At 39.2% G+C, this 21,763-nt stretch overlaps 1 protein-coding gene across 1 annotated transcript; it reads left to right on the forward strand.

Annotated features, from left to right (window-relative positions):
- Window positions 1–4,043: 4,043 nt before the first annotated feature.
- Window positions 4,044–21,386, forward strand: katnbl1.L (katanin p80 subunit B-like 1 L homeolog; the record flags this gene model as incomplete). Its single annotated transcript, NM_001095820.1, is given in 10 exon segments — window positions 4,044–4,119; window positions 8,507–8,628; window positions 12,057–12,100; window positions 14,119–14,383; window positions 15,917–16,035; window positions 17,225–17,275; window positions 17,802–17,891; window positions 18,224–18,313; window positions 18,664–18,757; window positions 20,821–21,386. Coding segments are annotated over 9 exon segments (894 nt in total). The 3' UTR covers window positions 20,854–21,386.
- Window positions 21,387–21,763: the final 377 nt, after the last annotated feature.

Genomic DNA, 21,763 nt, shown 5'->3' on the forward strand with positions numbered 1-21,763 from the left:
AATAAATGGCACCATCTTTCAAGCAGATGGCAAATAAAGGCCCACTGTTCTGTGTACACAGCTTTTCAAGTTGTTGGCAACTATAACTCTATATTTTGCACAGGATGATATTTAGCCCTAGGCTGGCCCTTGCAGTCATACTATTTTGTAAGGGAGTAACCATAATTACTCTTCAAAAACAAGGTAACAGTGCCCTCTGTTGGCTAAAATATGACAGTATATCTTCTGTACAGAGAGCTAGTTATTCATGACTCCTTCTTAAAAGTATACTGTCACAGTAAAATGTCACAGGAAAACATGAAATAGGGCGGGGTTCCCGAAGCTTTCCCAAGCTTTTTTACCCATGAGCCACATTCAAAGAGTTGGGGAGCAACACAAGCATGAAAAACGTTCCTGGGGTGCCAAAAAAGATTGTGATTAGCTATTTGGTAGCCCCTATGTGAACTAGCAGCCTGCAGGAGGCACTATTTGGCAGTATACCTATTTTTTTAAATCAAAACTTGCCTCCAAGCCTAGATTTCACTGGTTGGGGATCACTGGAGTAGGGTCAGTATTTAGAGACTTGTGTACCTTTAAAAATAGAGTGATTTTGACAATTTCTTAAGTTCCCCCTGTAAAATATTTTAGGTGCCCCCTCCACCCCACATTACCCATTATGACCTGCCCCCACCCACCCATGTGTTAGACTCCACTGGTGGAGGTTGGAGGGAAGATGAGGATTGTACTTGAACCGATAGTTGGGAGAGTATGGAAGTTGAATAGAGGATTTATACTAAGTCTGGGCCACTCTGTAGTTGCACGGTGGCCTACTGTATGATAGATGCGCCACTGCAACAAAGTGCTGTCCCTAGGATGTCAGATCCTGGATTAGTTAGAAACCTGTCAGTATAGCTTTAATATATTAATTTTTGTTGTAAACGGGTATAGAGCATGTCGGCTAAAGAAATGGCACTGTATCTTCTATAGGCATGCTACGTATATCCTCATTTTCTCCTCTCACAGCAGATAGTGTTGTAATCAATGGGGATGATTAACAAATTGGTGACCCCAAAGTTTTAGACCTTTGTTAAAAAATGTCTGGGTAAAGTAAAGGCAGAGAAATTGTAAATAAAAGTGCACTTAGTGTGTGGCAGCACAGTTGTTTCTGGGCAGGATGGTACATGTTAGCACATCCTATATTGTGCAGGTTAAACTTGTCTTTAAGAGCCATCATCGCCTTAACAGCGTAATAAAGCAATGACAGAACTAGCTAAACAGGTGTGAGTATGCTTGCCATCACTGCATATTAGCATTGCTTGAACATCACTCAGGCATACTAAGGAGCAATATGTTTTGGTGATTCAGGATGTGCAACTCATTTTAATTACCAGCTTTTCAACATTTTGTTCATCCAGATTATAGCACATGGTTACTTGTCTTGGTCACATCTTGCACGAGTTCTCAGGGAAATCTTACAAAGCACAATAAAGTATGGCCTTTAGAGGTGCCATTATTGCTGGCACCTGTTAATGTAACTGATGTGCAGAGTTCAGTGCACAACTGATGCCTGTATTTTATATCTACTGACAAGGAGTAAGAACAGGGCTCTTTTTTTTTGTGCTTGTCGGATATAAAGACATAAATGTTAATGAATCTGTAATATTTATAATATTATATCCAAATATTGGAATCCACTAAATGCATTAATTTAAGCCACACCCCTAGTCCCCCTCAACCGTGCTCCAAATCGGTCTCAAACTCTGTTCACTTTCCAGTAAATCCAGCTCATTTTGGGGTCTGTGGTTTGGGATTGTCTTGCGGAAAGCAGGACAATTAGAAGACATATAATCATCTTGCTTAGGACAGATCCCAAAGGCATCTGGGGATTTCTTAACCTAAGGGTTGGGACCTAAAAACACATCACCATGATGCTCTTTGATAAAGTGAAGTTTCTTCCTAGAGCAGAAAATAGTAATTAAATAACAAGGACACCATTGGATGTCATTATAAAACACTTTAACCAAGGTAGCAGATCTCACTGAGAAAGCAAACAGTCCCTTTAGAAGCGAGCCAGCATTGTACATGGTGGAGATTTTCATCACATTTTAGAAAGAAAATATCTACTTCTCTACTGATTCAGAAAAAGACAGGATAGAATAATGGTGCAGAATGGCCATGCAAGATGCAAGCAGGTTAGCTGATAAAAGTGACCCTAGCGTGTGTTGGTGTGTGTAGGAAACAGATTACAAGCTCCTTTGCAGCAGGAGCTGCCATATATGGTCTATGTAAAGCAATTCAAGGGTTACCAGAGCACTTGAAAAATCAGAGACATGTTTAGAAAATCCATCTAGAAGAGCTGCACTGATTGCGATCAACTGCATTCACTGCAGCCCTGCAATGTGTATTTATTACAGTCCCTGAATTTTCAAGTGGAATTTTCAAGTTATCTGGGAACCTTAACTGGTTCCCAAATTGTGGGGCTCTGTCTGATTCGGGGAATATTTAGAAAAATTGTTTGAAGGTCAATTAGGTGTTAGTTGGGGTGGAAATGTAATTGCTCCAGTAAATATTATCGGAACTATGGCTGAATGATTGATCTATCAAGGTTTTCCTACATCTGTATCATCAACTCGAAAAGAGTCAAAGAGTGCCCTAATCAAAGGTTGGTTGGGTGGCCTGTAAGTAGTACCATAGCTATTAAAGGGGTCTTATTGCTACTTTTTATTACTCGACTTTTTATTCGGGTCCTCTCCTATTCATATTCCAGTCTCTTATTCAAATCAATGCATGGTTGCTAGGGGAATTTGGACCCTAGCCACCAGATCGCTTAAACTGCAAACTAAAGAGCTGCTGAATTAAAAGCTAAATAACTCAAAAACCACAAATAATAAAAAATGAAAAGCATTTAAACAAACTGTCTCAGAATCTCACTCTTTGCATCATACTAAAAGTTAATTTAAAAGTAGGAATGCACTGAATCCACTGTTTTGGATTCGGCCGAACCCCCGAATCCTTAGTGAAAGATTCGCCCGAATACCAAAACAAATCTGAATCCTAATTTGCATATGCAAATTATGGGTGGGAAGGGGAAAACATTTTTACTTCTTTGTTTTGTGACAAAAAGTCACACGATTTCTCTCCCTCCCTAATTTGCAAATGCAAATTAGGATTCGGTTTGGCAGGGCAGAAGGATTGGGTGCATCCCTATTTAAAAGTGAGCAACCTAGTTGTTTTCAGAAAGTTCACCAGAAATACTTTTCCAGTTACTTTTTATTTTCTATGTGTGAATGTTTTTCTAATCTTGGAGCATAAAGTTAGATTTTTCACCTCCTGAAGCAGTGCTGGGAGGGAGGGGGTCACCGACCCTGTAAACTATTTTAAACTGATACATTTTGTTGATCCATTTCTTATCTGTGTCCCTGCTGAGCAGAATCTCTGAGTTTCATTACAAACAGCTGTTAGAATTGATACAATAGTTGCTAATACTCCAGAGATGCTGCTGAGAAATGTATCCACTATATGTTTAGAGTCTGCACCTGAATTACTGAGCTGCCATATTGAAACACCAGAGACAGGGACATTCAACTTTATAATTAGATTTTTAATAAACGGTAAAAAAATGAAGGCATGGAAAGTAAAGTCTTTATTTCTGGGGAACAATCGGAAAACAACGGAACTGAAAACAATTCCAATGAAAAAAAGTGTTTCAAAGGCGAACGGCATCTAGTTGCTAACTAATTTGCACACCCTTTATATTTTCTAAAGGCTTGATGTAACATTCACGGATTATGTTTCCCTTTCTCCTTACTATTACAGCACCACCCTTCCTAGTACTGTACAGAGTAAAGTAGCAGCCAACCCTAATAGCATGGCGCCGGGTCAGGTGTCGCCATTGAAAGGTTGGCACTTTGTCTTACGTAAGGCGCTTCCCGCATCCGCAGCCAATCAGAGCGCTAGGCACAGAGGTGCGTCTGGCAGCAGTTCATGCTTTCCCGGCGTGCTGCGCGTGGCAGTTTGAATGGCGCATCCTACTGTCAGGAAGAAGTGAGTTTGCTGCCGGAGCCGGAAGCCGTGCTGTACAGGACAGTGTCCCGCTGCCAAAGAGCTTCTCTGCTCCCCTCGCCTTGGGGCCATGAGCCGGTAAGAATCTGCTCGCTCACAATTAGCCGGACTTTGTGCTCAGTGATGTGGGCGTCAACTCCCGTGCAGTGTCTCTAGGCCATGATTATTGTACTGTAGCTTGATAACTCCACCCTGCACTTAGAAACTACAGCTCCCAGTATCCTTTGCCATTTTTTCTGACTTTTTTTTGTAGTTTAAAGCAGCACCTCTCCCCTTAAATGTTTGTAGTTGCTGGTGGTACCTTGTGAGAATCCTAATGCTCTCATAACCAGGTGTGGACTGGGAGTCAAAATAGACCTTGGCATTCCAAGTACACAGAGGCCCAAATAGTCCTCCACCAGCCCACTAAATAGTGAGTGTCTATAGCACCTTACAGCAGCCCCTCTGGCATTTGCCAGAACCCACAGATTGCCAGTCCGGGCCTGGTCATAACCATTGAGATACCAGTCAACTCTGCCTGGCAACTCGCAAGGGTTTTTTTCAAACCCTGGTGCAGATAATCTAATAAACACATACATAATGCTTTATATAGCAGAACACAAGCGCCATCCATATCTGCTAGTGTTTTTCTTATAAATCAGTCTTTATAAGCGGTGCTTGGTGATGTCATCCGTTAAAAGTTGTGATGTCATTTGTTTTAACTCAGTGTTCATTGTTTATTATAATACACAATCTGCCCCCTTTTGTAAAATGCAAGGAGATTAGAACTCGCCTTGGAGTTCCTTGACCTGTATAGAGGCACTTGGCCTTGTAACTTTGCAGGTAACGTTGATGACTTGGTATATCATTATTAGCAATAAATAGCCTGTCAATTATATCCTTATAAACGGTGAGTAGTGATGTCATTTTTGTCACATGACTCACTAAAACTTGTGTATTATAATAAATAAAGTACCCCTTGTTGGAAAAAATGAGGATATTAGAAGTAACCTTGGAGTTCCCTGGAACTCCTCAGTGACTTATAATATCCTTATATTTTACAATAAGTCGTACTTTATTCACTATATATTTTTCAATGGGCATTACTTTTGTGAATTACTGGATGCGCTGGGTATTATATGTATATGCCAGTTTACTGATCTATATAGACAGCTCAGCCCATCATATATTCCACTGCATTTTATATAGATTACACTTCATTCCCATTAGTCCCTGTCCCAGTGAAGCTTACAATGTAAGAAAACAAACACACACTCTCTGATCAGGAGCTAATTACACTTCCTCTACGTTTTATAACTGCAGAACTTCATTTCCTCATGTCTAGGACAATAACCGTAAAATTATTCATCCTTAAAATGTAACTATTGACAGGAAAAGACAGTGTTGTATTTGAATGCTTGGGACCTGGGGTTTTCTGGATAACAGATCATTCCGTAATTTGAATTGTCATAGCTTAAATCTACTAGAAAATCATGTAAACATAAAATAAACCCAATAGGCCGGTTCTGCTTCCAATAAGGATTAATTATATCATAGTTAGGATCAAGTACAAGGTACTGTTTTATTATTACAGAGAAAAAGGAAATCATTTTTAACAATTTGGATCATATGTATAAAATGGCAGACAGCATTTCTGTAATTCGGAGCTTATTGGAACGGGTTTCTGGATAAGGTATCCCATACCTGTATGTGTGTGTTGAAAGCTGTATGGGAAAGAATAGAGACTGAGGGGTCTACTTAATAAAGGTAAATATACAGTAATGCATGAGTTATCACCTAAATTAGGAGGTAATATCTTTTCAGTTCATCAGTGCATTACCGCATAAGGTCCATATCAGGGTGCTTTGTTCTTGATGTTTCCCACCACAGTGATTTCACATAGATGTTGCCCTATTAGACAGATTTGTAACTACAGTAATTTATAGGCAAACTGAAGACTGTCGAAGGCAGGGATCCCCAAACTTTTGAATCCATGAGCAACATTAAGAAGTAAACAGAGTTGGGGAGCAACACTAGCATGAAAAATGTTCTTAGGGTGCCTAATAAGGGCTGTGAGTGGCCATTTGGTAGCCCCTATGTGGATTGTCAACCTACGTTGAGGCTCTGTTTGGCAGTGCACCTGGTTTTTATGCAACTAAAACTTGCCTCCAATCCTGGAATTCAAAAATAAGCTCCTGCTTTGAGGCCACTGAGAGCAACATCCAAGGGGTTAGAGAGCAACATGTTACTCACGAGCTACTGGTTGGGATCACTGGTCTAAGGGGACTTTTGTGAATGACTCCTAATAGATATCACAGTAAGGCTCTTGATGCAGGTGGGTTGGTTAATTCTGCTTCTCTGCCAGTGGGACTCCTCCAGTGAGAGGAACATTCACTCACAAACTTGAGTTGAACCTGTTGCTGTGTAGAAAATCAGCTATAGAATACTGTCTTAAAGGGTTTGTTCCCCTTTGAGTATGATGTGTAGAGAGTGACATTCTGAGACAATTTGTAATTGGTTTTAATTTCTTATTATTTGTCGTGTTTTAGTTATTTAAGCTTTGTATTCAGCAGCTCTCCAGTTTGCCATTTCAGCAAAACTGTTGCTAGGGTTCAAATTACCCTAGCAACCATGCATTGATTTGAATACCAGACTGGAATAGGAAAGGGCCTGAAAAGAAGGATGCGTAATAAAAAGCAATAACTATACATTTGTAGTATTACACAGCATTTATTTTTAGATGGGATCAGTGACCCCCATTTGAAATCTGGAAAGAGGCAGAATAATTAAAAACTATAAAAAAATAAAAATAATGAAGACCAATTGAAAAATTGCTTACCTGCTGGCCATTCTATAACGTTTGAAAAGTTAACCATCCCTTTAAGGTTTCAGATGCAATTAAAGTTGTGTTGGAGTTCTGTCTCTTGTTGATGTTCTAGAACAGTAGCATATTTTACCTCTGGGTGATCTTCAGAAATAATTGTGCACCTTCTAGAGTTCAATGTCTGCCCAAAGCATTTAATTTGTGGCACAAATAACTGCTGCTGATTCATTACATTTTGGAGGTGATTTTTTTTAATTTCTTTAATTACATTACTAATCACGTAATATTGCATGAGTGATTAGCAGACACTTCCATGCCAACAGTTTTGTACTACAAATAGTTGAACTGATAATACTAGAGGGTGTAAAAAGAGATTAAGAATGTGTTTAGAGGGGATCTGTTCCCAGAAATAGGGTAACTGGCTTGCCCATAGAACTGGTTAGATCTAGTAGCCTGTGGGGGAAGTAGGGGATGGCCCAGTATTTTCATGACCAATTGGTCGCAATTTATAGCCACTAGTATAAGACTTGTTACAAGCTTAGTGATTTAAATATATGAATTATACAGTATACTTGGGTGCACAGTCCCTTTTTGCTAAGAAAAGACCCATGTCGGATTTCAAAATTGAATATAAAAAAATTGTTTGCTCTTTTGAGAAATGGATTTTAGTGAAGAATTCTGCTGGAGCAGCACTATTAACTGATGTGTTTTGAAAAAAAAAAAAACATGTTTTCCCATGACCGTATCCCTTTAATATAAAGGACCATTGCATAATAAAATAGGCATGTTTTCTTGCTGCCCTACTTTTGTTTGTTGTTTGCGAACTCGTTCTTTTGCAAAAGTTAGTTAATTTAGTCAGGAATTTATTGCCATTAAATTACCAGTACTTTTCAGGATGTTGTTCCCTTTGAAAATAACTAATTGTACCAGCATGTCTCAAGCCTGGGAGTATGGTTTATAAACGTGGGACCAATCCCAAAATATTGACTAGATTTCAGCCTACAATGATGTAACCTCAGATTGCATTTATGTTACTCAGTAGACACGCAGCTACATGTTACTGTTCATGAATTAAATTACCTTTTATTTGTATATCTTCGTGCCTCAACTTCACTCACTATCTATGATTGTGTGCCCTATAATAATTCTATCGGCACACCTTAAAGGAGAGTTCAACCCTTTAAGAAAAAAACCTGTACCCCTCACCCCACGTAGACCCTCCTCCCCCCAGTCTAACTGCCCCCCTTGGTAAATGCCCCATACTTTATACTTAACCCTCGGCACAGATTCTGACATCGGAGTTCCACGCAGCCATCTTCCGGGTTTTCGGCAAGCTGAGTGGGAGATCGGCATCCTAGCGCAGGTGAAGCAATTTGCCGGCTTGTGACAACTGTGCATGCGCCGCAACTCACAAAAATTGCCGAATCGCTGGAAGATGGCTGCGTGGAACTCCGATGCCAGAATCTGCGCCGATGGGTAAGTATAAAGTAAAGGGTTGACTTCTCCTTTAAAACACATTACGTAATATTAGTTGTAGTACGACTGCATGAATAGTCTGTAATCCCCTTAACCAGTATTGGATATTCTACATGTAATACTGTGTAGCACCACTATAGTGTGCATGTGTTTGACGTGTTATTTTATCTTTTCTCTTGGCTGCAGCTTCATTGGGGATTATGGCATCAGGAGCCCACCATACTAAGAAAAGGGACCTAGATGAAAGTTCTTCCAATGATTTCCCAAGGAAAAGGATCTCGCCTTCAGCAAAGCAGAATATGAAGGAGGTAAAGACACTTTCAACTTTTGCTTGTTTATACTAGAGAACAATGGCCCTTTATACAATCTGAAGGCAAAATATGGAGGCTTTCTAATGCTCCCTGCTTTGTAGAGAACTAGCTGGTCGATCCATTGAAATTTTGCTTTTACCAGGGGAGGGTATAAAACACGATGTACATGTTACTGTAGTGGTTTTCAGACACTTTGGGGGGTTATTTATCAAAATCCGAAATATCCGAGTTTTTTCTGAAAATTACTCCTCACTGTTTTTTTCCCGTTATTTATAAATACATTTTTCTGACAATTTCCTGTGCAGGGAAAAAACTGAAACAAAATGGTAAAAAAATGAATAGTACGATTTTTTCTGCCAGAAAACCAGGAAATCTTCGGATCATTGCATGAAACCCAGCGCAGATCAGGATATCTTTGGGACTTTTCCCATCGACTTCTACATGAACTTGGCAGGTCTAAGTTTGGAGTACTTTTTTTATTCGAACGTTGAACACCATCAGGGTTTAATAAATTCCAAAAAATGTATTTTTTTTTTGTACACTAAAGATTTGGATTTTATAGTAAAAAAAATTGAATTTTTTGAGTTTTTGAAATTCAGATTTAATAAATAACCCCCTTTGGGTTTTAAACCCCCCCCTTTGTGTTCCAGCATTTATTCCAGATACCATTACAATGTTACAGATCATTATGTATCTTTTATTATCTATTATTGATAGATCTAGTACTGCAAATCAAATTGCCTCTCAAACCAGGCCCCTCCTAGCTCATAGCAAGATTCAGTTACCAAGTGACGGAGGTTTCTTGTAGAGCAAATAAGCACTTAATCCCAGGTTGGGTATCTAGGAATGTCTTGCAGAACAAACATTCATTTGCTCTAAACACCTTAGTTAGCTGAGCCTCCCCCCCTCCAGTGGGCCCCAATTTATAAATCCACCAGTCCCTGAGCTGTGGCCCCTACCAGCTAAGTAGAATTGGGCCAATGGGAAAAAATGGCTAACTAACAAAGGTGCACATGTGTTTCATGCCCCTGACTAGGATGAAAGTTACTTAAAGGAACAGTAACACTAAAAATTTTTATGTGACAAATCCACTCTAAACTGCTTTAATAACAGCTCTATTGTGCATAAAGTTTTTTATATTCAATGTTTTCTCCAAAAAACATATTAAATCTCTGCTTCTGGATGTACACTGTAGAATGGCGAAAGGGTGATTCTGCAAAATTCGAGGTGCGGCGCTCCACATCTCTGCCTAGACTGCTGAACCGGAAGCTAGTTCTTGCTGCTGTACTGAGGATTTTACAGACCTCTGCAGGACTTACTTCTGTGCTGCAAGCAAGAAAGGAATGTCCGCAGTGTAGTTTACTTCTGTGAGTGCTGCGAGTGGAGAAGGAACGTCCAAAGCGGTTATTCCTAAGATTGCTTTAGCTCGTTCAGTGCTGCAAACGGTAAAGGTAGCACGTAGATCAGCCATAAATCTTAACACACAGGACCCAGTAAATTACCACTGCGGACATTCCTTCTCCACTCGCAGCACAGAAGTCCTGCAGAGGTCTGTAAAATCCTCAGTACAGCAGCAAAAACTAACTTCCGGTTCAGCAGTCTAGGCAGAGATGTGGAGCGCCGCACCTCGAATTTTGCACAATCGCCCTTTCGCCATTCTACAGTGTACATCCGGAAGTAGAGATTTAATATTTTTTTGGACAAAGCATTGAATATAATACACTTTATGCAGAATAGAGCTGTTCTTGAAGCATTTTAGAGTGGATTTGTCACATAAAATTTTTTAGTATTACTGTTCCTTTAATAGGCTGTTCCTTTCCTTTTTTTTTTTTTTCATGGTTTGCTTTTCTCACCAGCCCACACTCCTAGTTATATTAGGCCACACCCTGTGGGCCACTGAGCCATATGTTGTTGTACCAGAATATCAGTACAGGAGAACTTAAGTGCAAATAAGGTTATAGGGAAAAGGCAGTGATTTTCAGAAGTTGAGGTCTTGGCAGGAAGAATATTCAATCAAAATCTTCAGAAACACCAAAACACAATGTACAACTTTTCTAGTCTTCTTTTTAGTTTAACTTTCCTTGTCCTTTAAGGCTATTGGCACCCGAAGTGATTTGTCACCCACGTTTAAATCTTCAAGGGTGACAAATCTACCCGAAATGGTTTCCCACCAGCAATAAAGTAATTTGTAAATGGGAAAACATACGTGGCCTGGAGATCTTTTTGTAAAATGGCCACCCTGTATTTCCTGGGCTTCCTAGCACAGACTTAAACTTGTGAATGTGCAGTACAGCTATGGGATCTATTATCCGGAAACTGTTATCCAGAAAGCTCCGAAATATGGAATGGCCGTCTCCAATATACTCCATTTTATCTAAAGTCTGAATCCAAGTTTTTAAAAATCATTTCCTATTTCTCTGTAATAATGAAATAATACCTTTTGTACTTGATCCAAACTAAGATATAATTAATCCTTATTGGAAGCAAAACAACCAGCCTATTGGGTTTATTTAAAGTTTACATGATTTTCAAGTAGACTAGTAGGTATGGAGATTCAAATTACCGAAAGATCCGTTATCCGGAAGACCCCAGGTCTCAAGCATTCTGGATAACAGGTCCCATACCTGAATAATATACTGCCTGAGCTTAAGTCTAGGGTATGATAGTGGTACAGTACAGCTGCAGATAGATAGTAGGTTGGTGCACATTTTGGAGGTGAGTGCCTGCCGCAAAAAACTCAGCAATATAATTAATTAAACTGACAGAGTTCAGTTCACCTGTTCCGCAAATGTATCCTTCTATGTTCATATTACATAAATATTTACTAAATCTGAGGATATAAATTGTGAAGCTACATTAGATCCTACAACAAGAATGCTCAACTATAACTGCATTGTAGTGCAGCCAGAGGAACATAGGTTTGGCATCACTGCCTTACAGTAAGGAACAGTTTAATTCTTCTACACGGGCAGATAAAGATATCGGTCATTTAGACCAATTTGACAGCTGATCTGTATGTGTATGGGGGCTTCCGACGGGTCTTCCCGATCTATATCTGGCCACGATGTCGATCGGGAAGGTTTGATTTTTACCTGTCGGAGAACCTTGGCGTATCGTAATTCGATTGTTCGAACGTACGGCCGAACGTTCGAATTACCCCCGATTATAGCCATGCCGTTGGTGGCATATCGGGGAGCGATGTCGCCAAACGAGCGGATCTTTGAGTCTATGGCCAGCTTAAGTTGCATTTTTCTTTATGGAGTTGCATACCAATATTTACATAGGGCAGAACTGATACAAGCCCAATTGCTGTAGAACTGACCTCCTGGCTTATACAATACCTGAATAAAATGTCAATAAAATGTCAAGTTCTTGCCTACAAAGAATATTTTTGTAACACTACTGTTGTCTCTTCTTTTTAACAGGGAAATAACATTTCACAAGAAGAGTTGGTTTCTGACAGAAACAGGTAAGCTAATTGGTGTGTGTATGTATGTTATTGTATATATTTTTATAGGCTTTCCTTCCTTATCAGGAAACCGATATCCTGCTCACCCTGGCTCCTTAGTTCTTATTTCCTATTGTGCTTGCCTACAGGGTAATTTCATACATGTATGCCTGTTTAACAGACACCCTTACTTGGTGCCTCTGCTTGTAATCTGTATTTCAGAGCAGCAAATGAGCATCATTTTTAATGTAGAAACTTCCCAACTGCTGTATTTGGATAATTCTCAGTGTTTGTGGAACTCTAAAAGCAGTTGTTTGAGGAAACAAACTTTGATAGTAGTTATGTCCAGCTCTTAAAACAACTATTTGCTCTTCATCTGGCAGAGAGCTGCTGTATAACCCGGCAAGTACAGCAGCCTTGTAATGTTTTGGTATAAACAGTAAATACTGTAAGAAGTAGTATTATAGCTTTCTAAAGTGTGTGAAGTAGCAGCTGAAATGTTGTAGCTTATAGCTACAGACAGAGTGGAGGGGGAATTCCGAATGGATGAAAAGTTAAATATAGTTGAAGCTAATAATAGGATATCAGTGTGGGTAAAAAGCTCCTGGGGGGCACTCTCTTAGGGTTTTAGCACACGGGCAGAACTGCCTTCCGCCTGCTAAAATGAAAAAATGCACTTGCGGCACTTCGATTTCCAAAGTCGCCCGAAGTTGCCTCATGAGGAAACTTTGGAGCTGACCAGATTTTGAGTATAATGACAATTCATACACAGTAGTGGAGATTTAGTGGTGAACTGCTTGATGGTTGTGCTTTCTTCGCACCCCTGCTTCAAAGCCTGTATATTTGCCTAGGTAAATGCTGAACGAATGGAACGAATAAGCTGATATAAAAAATAAAATAAAAATTCATATACACCGATAAAAATATATACAAGCCATTTGTCTATAACACAGAGAGGCAGCTCCTACTTTATCTTGCACATTATTTTCTTTAGTATAATAACGTGATTTGTTCTTTAGATTTGTTCTGCATATTGGTCTGGTTGCACAGGCTTCTGGGTAGCCATTAGCTCCTACAGCAAACATGCCAACTTGTCACCTTATCTCCTTGTTCACACATCCTTATATATCGGGATAAACAATTGAGTGTGGTGTCAGGTTATCACTGTAGCAGAATGATGATTTAGGTCTAAGGACAAGGCCAGACGTGGTGTTTTTACGTTGCGTTTTTAAAAAAGCTCGGTCGGGCGTAAATACACATAAAATGTACTACCACTGAAACTAATTCAATGCGCACTATGTCAATTCTTACAGGGCACTTGCAAGCCAGAGTCTGCCACGGGACGCCGGTACTGGTGTTTTTCAGCAGAAACTCCAATAGCCAAAAAATTACCAAATCAATAGACTCTATGGGAGCTGCATGTTTGAAACTACACTTTACGTAAATACGCAGCGTATTTTAAATATAGCTGCAAATTCTTGCGAGATAAATGACGCATATATGTTTTTATGGCATATTAAGCCGGTGACGTAATTACATTGCGTATTGACAAGCAGTACGGCTACATTCTGCATGTAAACTGTTTTGCACTCTGCTTTTTTTTTTTGCAAAACTTGAATAAAATTTTAGGGAATAAGAAAAAACAAAAATGCATGTTGGGAAAAGAAAACTACATATCATGCGTTTCATTGGCAGATTTATGCTCGACCACACATTTTTAAAAACGTAACGTAAAAACACCACGTGTGACCTTGCCCTGAAGTTTGTTCTATTCCAGCACTTGCATGGCTATTGGGTTGTCTCATGAGCAATGGCATTTCTGGGAGGAGTTATGGACTCCATGTTATTAACACATTTATACATTGCCAACATGTTACACTGCATTTTGTTATGTTTTTCCTTGCAGTATCCCCGTCTATTGGCTATCTCTTTTTGTATCTTTTTCTATTCCACTTTTTTTTATCACCATAATATTAAGGAACATCAGGAACATGATGTGCTTTAATAAAATAACTTGTATCTTTTTTTTTTTGTTGCAGAACGCAGATCGAACAGTCTTTACACTCCAACGAAAACCTTTTCAAAGTGGTGTACTGCAAGAGGAAAGCTCAGTATCAAACCCTGAGTCCCACATACAAAAAGAAGCAGCTCCCAAAAGCTTGGGGCTGTAACATGGCAAATAAAGAAAATGAGCTAGCAGCAGGAAACCTGCACGATAAGCTTCACAATGACCGCCGCAGCTTCAACTCCAGTGACTCCCATACTGAAGGCCCTTCCAACAAGTACAGTAGTTTCTTTGCAGAGGTATGACTTCTGATTGATATACATAAGAGATCAATGTATTCTGGTCCAAGTCACACACGTTAAGAGTTTTTTTTCCCCTCTGTATTTAACATATGCCGATGTGTGGAACGTGAATGCTATGTACTGTACTGGGATTGAGGAGAGCTAATTGTCTTCTTAATTTTTACTTTTTGTTTGCTGGAAAACACTTTTGCTTGCTCTTCAGCTTTTTGTATGTTTGTGTGTGTCTTGTAGTCACAGACTATGGGGCAAATTTACTTATGGTCGAATATCTAGGGTTAATTAACCCTCGATATTCGACTGCCGAATGGAAATCCTTCGACTTCGAATATCAAGTCGAAGGATTTACTGCAATTTGTTTGATCGAACGAAAAATCGTTCGATTCGAAGGATTTTAATTCATTGATCGAACGATTTTTCTTCGACCCAAAAAAGCTTAGAAAGCCTATGGGGACCTTCCCCATAGGCTAACATTGACTTCGGTAGGTTTTAGGTGGCGAACTAGGGGGTCGAAGTTTTTTTTTTAAAGAGACAGTACTTCGACTATCGAATGGTCGAATAGTTGAACGATTTTTAGTTCGAATCGTTTGAGTCGAAGTAGCCCATTTGATGGTCGAAGTAGCCAAAAAAAACATTCAAATTCAAATTTTTTTTTCATTCTGTTCCTTCACTCGAACTAAGTAAATGGGCCCCTATGCCTGATTTCATTGGATAACCAGTCTTCCTATATGGCTTTTGTAAAGAAGTGGGAGTTCTTGCTCACATTTAAGGGCAATTCACTAATATTTGCTTTCTTGTTGAGAGAATTGAACACCTTCTATAGGTGCAGGTCACAAAAACAAAGAATTGTAAGTGCTTCTGCAGTGATTTGATTGTAAACATGCAGAGATATTAAGTCACATCCCCAAGCTTTAGCACCCTCCTTCCTCCACTCCCAAATCTCTTTACAACTGTATTTTTTAATAGAGAAAGAAAGCTACCAAAGCAGTTTATTGCCAAAAGATTAGCCACAATAGTGCAAGCTAAAAAACTATATTTATTCTGCAGAATGCTTTACCATACCCGAGTAAACAGCTACCATATTAGCTTGGTGTGATATCACTTCCTGCCTTAGTCTCTCCCTGCTCACTCATAGCTCTGGGCTCAGATTACAGTAGGGAGAGGAGGAGAGAGGGAGAGAAAGGAGCAAACTGAGCATGCTCAAGCCCTAGCCCTGGCGGTTTATGCTGAAAACCGGAAGTCTGATACAGAAGCCCATGTAGTCACAATAGAAGGAATTAGATTTTATTTCTGGTTTCGTTCGTCATTGTACCCTGGCAGTTCTGGTGAGAATTGCAGATCACCTGGTGGTGAGTAATCTGTAGTGCCAGAGAATTTACACATTCTTTAGTGGATAATCCTGCTTGCAAGTTAAACTGCCATAACCTGCAACACCTTTGAATATCATGTGATATAAGTTGAAAAAAAATATTTGTTTCTAGGAAATTACCTGTCTAAAAATTTTAAATGTACTATTTTTTTTATCTGTTTTAGGTTTCTAAAGACCACGAGACAATGGAGCAAGTTCTTTTTAGCAGGAAACTCAGGCTAAACGTAGCTCTTACCTTCTGGAGGAAACGCAGCATAAACGAGCTTGTTGCATACTTAGTCAGGTATTCCTTTGTTGCTTGAATAAAGTTAATATTTACTGACTGCTGCTTATATGTTCTGACTTAATGGCCTCTGGGAATACAAACTAAATTGAAGCCTGTCTCAGCTGCAGAAGATTTTCAGCCCCTCCTCTAAAATCTACACACGAGTAACAATACGTTCTGTGAATCAAACTGTGACATTTAGATAGAGAGCCTAACTGTTGCATTTTTGTACCTCTCTGTTTTTTTTTAACGACTCAAATGCTTCTTTTATTAACACTGTGCAAATTGTAAAAGGTACAGTGACTTGGCGACCAATAAGAGGTTTTCTCTCTGTACGAGGCAGGTCAAAATAAATTTTTCATTGGTTAATATTGATAACTGCAGTCTTAATAATTAGGGGAAAACTCACTTTCAGAAATTTGGATTAGGGAGAAATGTTTGCATCTTTTCACACATATACACCCCTCCCCACATTCCAGCTTTGCCCCAGGGTCCAACAATCCAACAAGCCAAACAGTCTGATCTGTCACCTCATACTGGGCTTGGGGCGGCACATTTGTTCTCTGCTGCAATTCCTTATTCCAGAAAGCCTAAATTCCTCTTTGTGCTTGCTCCTGCTCTAAACTGGAAGTCATAGGAGCTTTGGATTTCAGACTTCTAAGCAGCATCTGCAGTGAAAATGTGTGTTTCTGTTGTTCTAGCTGTCTTCTGGGGAGGGTTGTGACACATTGCAAACAAATATTTACCCTGCACACAGCTGACAGCTGTCAAGCTGTTCAGAGCAGCAGTGAGAACACGCAGCTATGCATGCCCAACTGCCCTTTTTAGGAAAAGTGTATTTCTGGGTGAAGCAATTGAAAAATGTAAAGGGTAGTAAAATATGCCAGTTTAGAGGTGGATTCTGTAAAATAAATATTTTGGTGTTACTGTTCTTTTAAACAACAGTATGACCCTGCTGACATAAAATTGCAGGGAAATTTCAGAATATTGTTGCAATTAGGATGGGGGTATTGTTGGGCCTTATTAGAGAATCACTTATACTTGTAAGTAAGCCTGTGAGCATATCTAAACCATACTTTCCCAAACTGTGGGGGTTGAATTCCTTATGATGCTCAGAGTAGTTGAAGGAGAATGAAAGTTAAAAACCCTATAGTGATGTTGAGGATTCTTCCCTGATCATTTTTTCTGTGTTTTTCTCTTTCTGCAGAATGCAAGACTTAGGGGTGTTTGTAGATTGTCTACCAGTCCTTACAAACAGGTACGAATTGTATGCTATTTATTTTTGTATTTTAAAAAATTAGAAATTGTGAATTAGGGCTGTGAAAAGAAATCATAAAGAAACAGAAGCAAGTAAGGTGGAGATTAAAAAAAAAAAGTGCCTCCCTGCCAGTGCTCACAGCATAAACATCAGTATGGTTTACATGTATGGATTAAGTTGGAAAGATTGAGTGGCAACAAATTACTCCACCTTTAGTTAACTTTGCTGGGTCTTGTTTACCAGGTGCCTTATCATCCAAGGGTTTTGTACATTTGGGAGAATGGGGAGAGCATTATATATTCATGCCAGAAAGAGTAACTTCCTGATACAGTTGAGTATTGCAGGAGGATTAGTTATGGCCTCTGTAAATCCCTAGGATACATTCCCTAGGCAAAAGATAAGGAATTTTGGTTGCCAAAGAAGAGCGTATTTCTGACCAGAATACTCCATTCAGCACAAGACTATATTAAGGATGTGAAATTTTAAATATGCGGTTACTCACTCAAACTATTTTTTTTTCTTGTAGTCTACAAGAAGACAAAGCTTCCATTACAGTTGGCTGCTGTGTGGACCTTTTACCACAAGTTAAATCTCTGCTTAAAAGTAAATTTGAAGAGTAAGTTGCATTGTGTTCATTTTAGTCCTTTGTATTCTTCCTTCCAGGCACAGGCGTGGGTACTTAATTCACTCCATATGTTGATAAGTGGGAATTTTAGCTAAAAAATCTTAAGAGGGCTTCTTGTAGCCCATCCTTGTAATAGTGTAACACCCATGATTCATGACCATTCCTCGTGTTTTGGCATTAAAACTTTTATGAGACGTTTTGGAGTCACAGACTAATTGCCATGTGTAACTTGGTAGTCTGAGATCTGTAAAAGAGTTTGGGGTTTTCTGGTTAATAATGCTGTGTTAAAATATAAATATCTGGTTCTACATATAATTATGCAGATATGTGATAGTTGGGCTTAACTGGCTCCAGGCGGTTGTGAAAAGATGGTGGACTCCGTTATCTCTGAATTCTGAAAATTCGTCAGATGAGTAAGTATCAACGTGCTATTCTTACTTTAACATTTTATATTGAAGATGATAAAGGCTTCTGAAAAGCTATGTACTATTATTTATCCATAAGATCCCACAAGAACAACCACTTCTGTGTATTCTGCGTGCCCTTCAGAGTTATGTTTGTCAGCCTTTCCTTAAAGAAAAAACTATAAAACTGCAGATTTTCACTAAGCTGCTGGGAATCAATTTCCTTTTCATTCTTACTTTTTTGTCAGTCAGCCGATTTGTTGTCACAGCAGTATATTATCTTAAAATCAAACTATGAAGCTTTGAAACTATTTTATGTAACTTTTTGTTAATGAGATATTTTAAATTTTATTTTAAAGAAACATCCTGGTTTTAAAATGCCAATTAAGTGGAATGTGGCAGCATGAGAATCACCTGACATCAGTCCCAGGCTATACAGGCAACATAGCCAAGGTAACTATAGCTTTTTAGAACTGGGTTACAGCTGAATGAATGTGCCGTGGCATGGCCATAACACATTTCTGTGATAGTGATGCAGTTCTGCTTCTGTAGTCAAGCAGTGACAAAATACAAATTGTTCATATTTTTGTGTGATTATTGTTTCCTTTTAAAGGGATACTGTCATGGGAAAAAAATTTTTTTTTTAAAAATGAATCAGTTCATGTGCTGCTCCAGCAGAATTCTGCACTGAAATCCATTTCTCAAAAGAGCAAACAGATTTTTTCATATTCAATTTTGAAATCTGACATGGGGCTAGACATATTGTCAATTTCCCAGTTGTCCGAAGTCATGTGATTTGTGCTCTGATAAACTTCAATCACTCTTTACTGCTGTACTTAAAGTTGGAGGTGATATCATCCCCCCTCCCTTTCCCCCCCAGCAGCCAAACAAAAGAACAATGGGAAGGTAACCAGATAGCAGCTCCCTAACACAAGATAACAGCTGCCTGGTAGATCTAAGAACGTCACTCAATAGTAAAAACCCATTTCCCAATGAGACACATTCAGTTACATTGAGAAGGAAAAACAGCAGCCTGCCAAAAAGCATTTCTCTCCTAAAGTGCAGGCACAAGTCACATGACCAGGGGCAGCTGGGAAATTGACAAAATGTCTAGCCCCATGTCAGATTTCAAAAATGAATATAAAAAAATCTGTTTGCTCTTTTGAGAAATGGATTTCAGTGCAGAAGTCTGCTGGAGTAGCACTATTAACTGATCCGTTTTGAAAAAAACATGTTTTCTGATCACGGGATCCGTTTAAGATTGTTCATTACCCCTGAACATATCAGTATTCTAACCACTGTGCTGCATTCAGCTCTATAGACTGTAGAAATAAGATGCTGCAGCAAGGGGAGTGGTGTTGACTAATGGAAATATAACAAGCAAAGGGCTTCTGATAAGTTTGTTTAATTCTCATTTAACCCCCCTCTCTGAATATTTGGTAGTATAAATACGGTCTATGAACATGTGAAAGACAACAGAGAAGACAAATACACCTCAACGCCACATTGTTCCTTGTAGCAGTTTGTAATTTTCTGTCCTTTGGCAGAGATATTCGTGACATCTCAGGGATTGTCTGCCAATGATTTCCCACCATTTACACTCCCATGCGCAGCTCAGGCCGCAGCACACATGTTGGACAATTGAATATGCCGGGGGTCGATAATAGGAATGCACTGAATCCATATACAAAATTGAGCACAAGTGACAAAGTTGCAGTGTAAATAGAAGTGACTTCTTAAAGGAGAACTAAACCCCTCCTAGTAAAAAAAGCCACCATTTAAATGCCTGCCATCGCCCCTCTCCCTCCCTGCACAGTGCAAAAAGGTGTCCCTGAAAAAAAAAGCTGACCCTAAATGCAGCGTAGCGGAGCTCCCCTGCACCATCTTCTGCCCTTTCACATTGTTTTGGGTCTCTTCACAGACATGAAACCTGCGAGAGCATGCACTAGTCATGAATCTGCTTCAACTGCGCATGCTCCCGCAGGCTTAGTGTCGGCGATGAAACCCGAATAAATTTCGAACGCTCAGAAGATGGTGCCCGGGAACTCCGTTGCTCTACTCTGCTTTTAAGGGTCAGGTGCTTTTTCAGGGGGACCTTTTTGACTAATACACAGTGCAGGGAGGGAAAGGGGAGGGGCTCAAAGGCAGGCAGTTAAGGATTCTTTTGTTACTAGGGGGGTTTAGTTCTCCCTTTATTTGCCTTGTAATTTAAGGTTATGTGACATTAACATTTTAGATACAGTTTGTCTGAATTTTAAGGAAAAAGAGAGCCTGACTGTATGTAGCTTAAAGGTCTATATATGCTCTGTGCTCCGCAAGGGGCCCAGATAATGATCATTGGGTGTTTATACTAGTGGTGATTTACATGGATGAGTTTAAACTTAGTTGCTGCTAATGTTGTGGTACTGCCAATGATATTAGTCTGCAATACTGCATAGCTTGTTTATATGTAAGTGCACTTGCATGTGTTTATTTTTTAAATGTTTAATTATATTCAACTTCTTGGTTCCCCCCAGGATCTGGATGGATATTTATCACAGCTCCGTTGAATGGATGTTTCACAGATTTCCTTGAATTGTTATAATGTGCTCCATAATGGACAGCTCTTGCAATGGATTTTTTCAAAAGACTTGAATGGCTACATTGCCACGTGACCTCTTGTAAAACCACTATCATATTGCAGAGCACTTATGCTCCTTCCCACAGTTCAATTATGCACCCACTGAAGTGGTGACTGCCTGCTTCATATTGAAGTAGAGTTATCTTCAGCTAGCTACTTAACTGGTTCGGAAGGGGACGTTTACCTTGTACTCCTGCACTCTAGACACAGGAGGAGCATTCCCTTCTCTTCTGAGGCCAGCACCTGTGCTACTGAAATATGAACCTTTTATAACTGGGATCTAATACCATGTCAGAAACTGGTGAGAGCAAAATGCACTTCCAGGTGCCTATGATCCCTGCAATACCTTGTGCCTCTAATTCAGACATTTTAGCATGGGACACAGGAAACTGGAGCTCTCTTTTTCTAATTGTGTTATATTATTTGAAGCATAATATTAAATATTAAAGACACTTTGCAGTAGAAAAGAAACCTGTTTTTATTTTTTTTTAACAAATCTGTTACGGAAAGCTTGCGGTGGAATTTGAGAATTCCCAATCGTCTTCACGGTTAGGCCTTCAGTGAAGTTTTATTCCAGGTGAGCTATCTTTCATATTGGTGGTCTGCAAAACAAGAACACTAAAGGGTTAAATAAATTGGCAAGTTATTTTATGAATATATAAATAAATATCAAAAGTGTAAAACAAATTGTGTTTTTTTTTTTTTTTTTTACCTGTGAACATATTGCTCATTACTGCCATATTGTTGATGATAGATGATAGGATTTAAACTAATCTTGACAATTTCTGTATTGGGGAGTATTAGGAATAATATGTGCAAGCTGTAAAATTCGAAAATGC

The sequence above is a fragment of the Xenopus laevis genome, chromosome 8L (assembly GCF_017654675.1).
Source record: "Xenopus laevis strain J_2021 chromosome 8L, Xenopus_laevis_v10.1, whole genome shotgun sequence".
NCBI lineage: Eukaryota > Metazoa > Chordata > Amphibia > Anura > Pipidae > Xenopus > Xenopus laevis.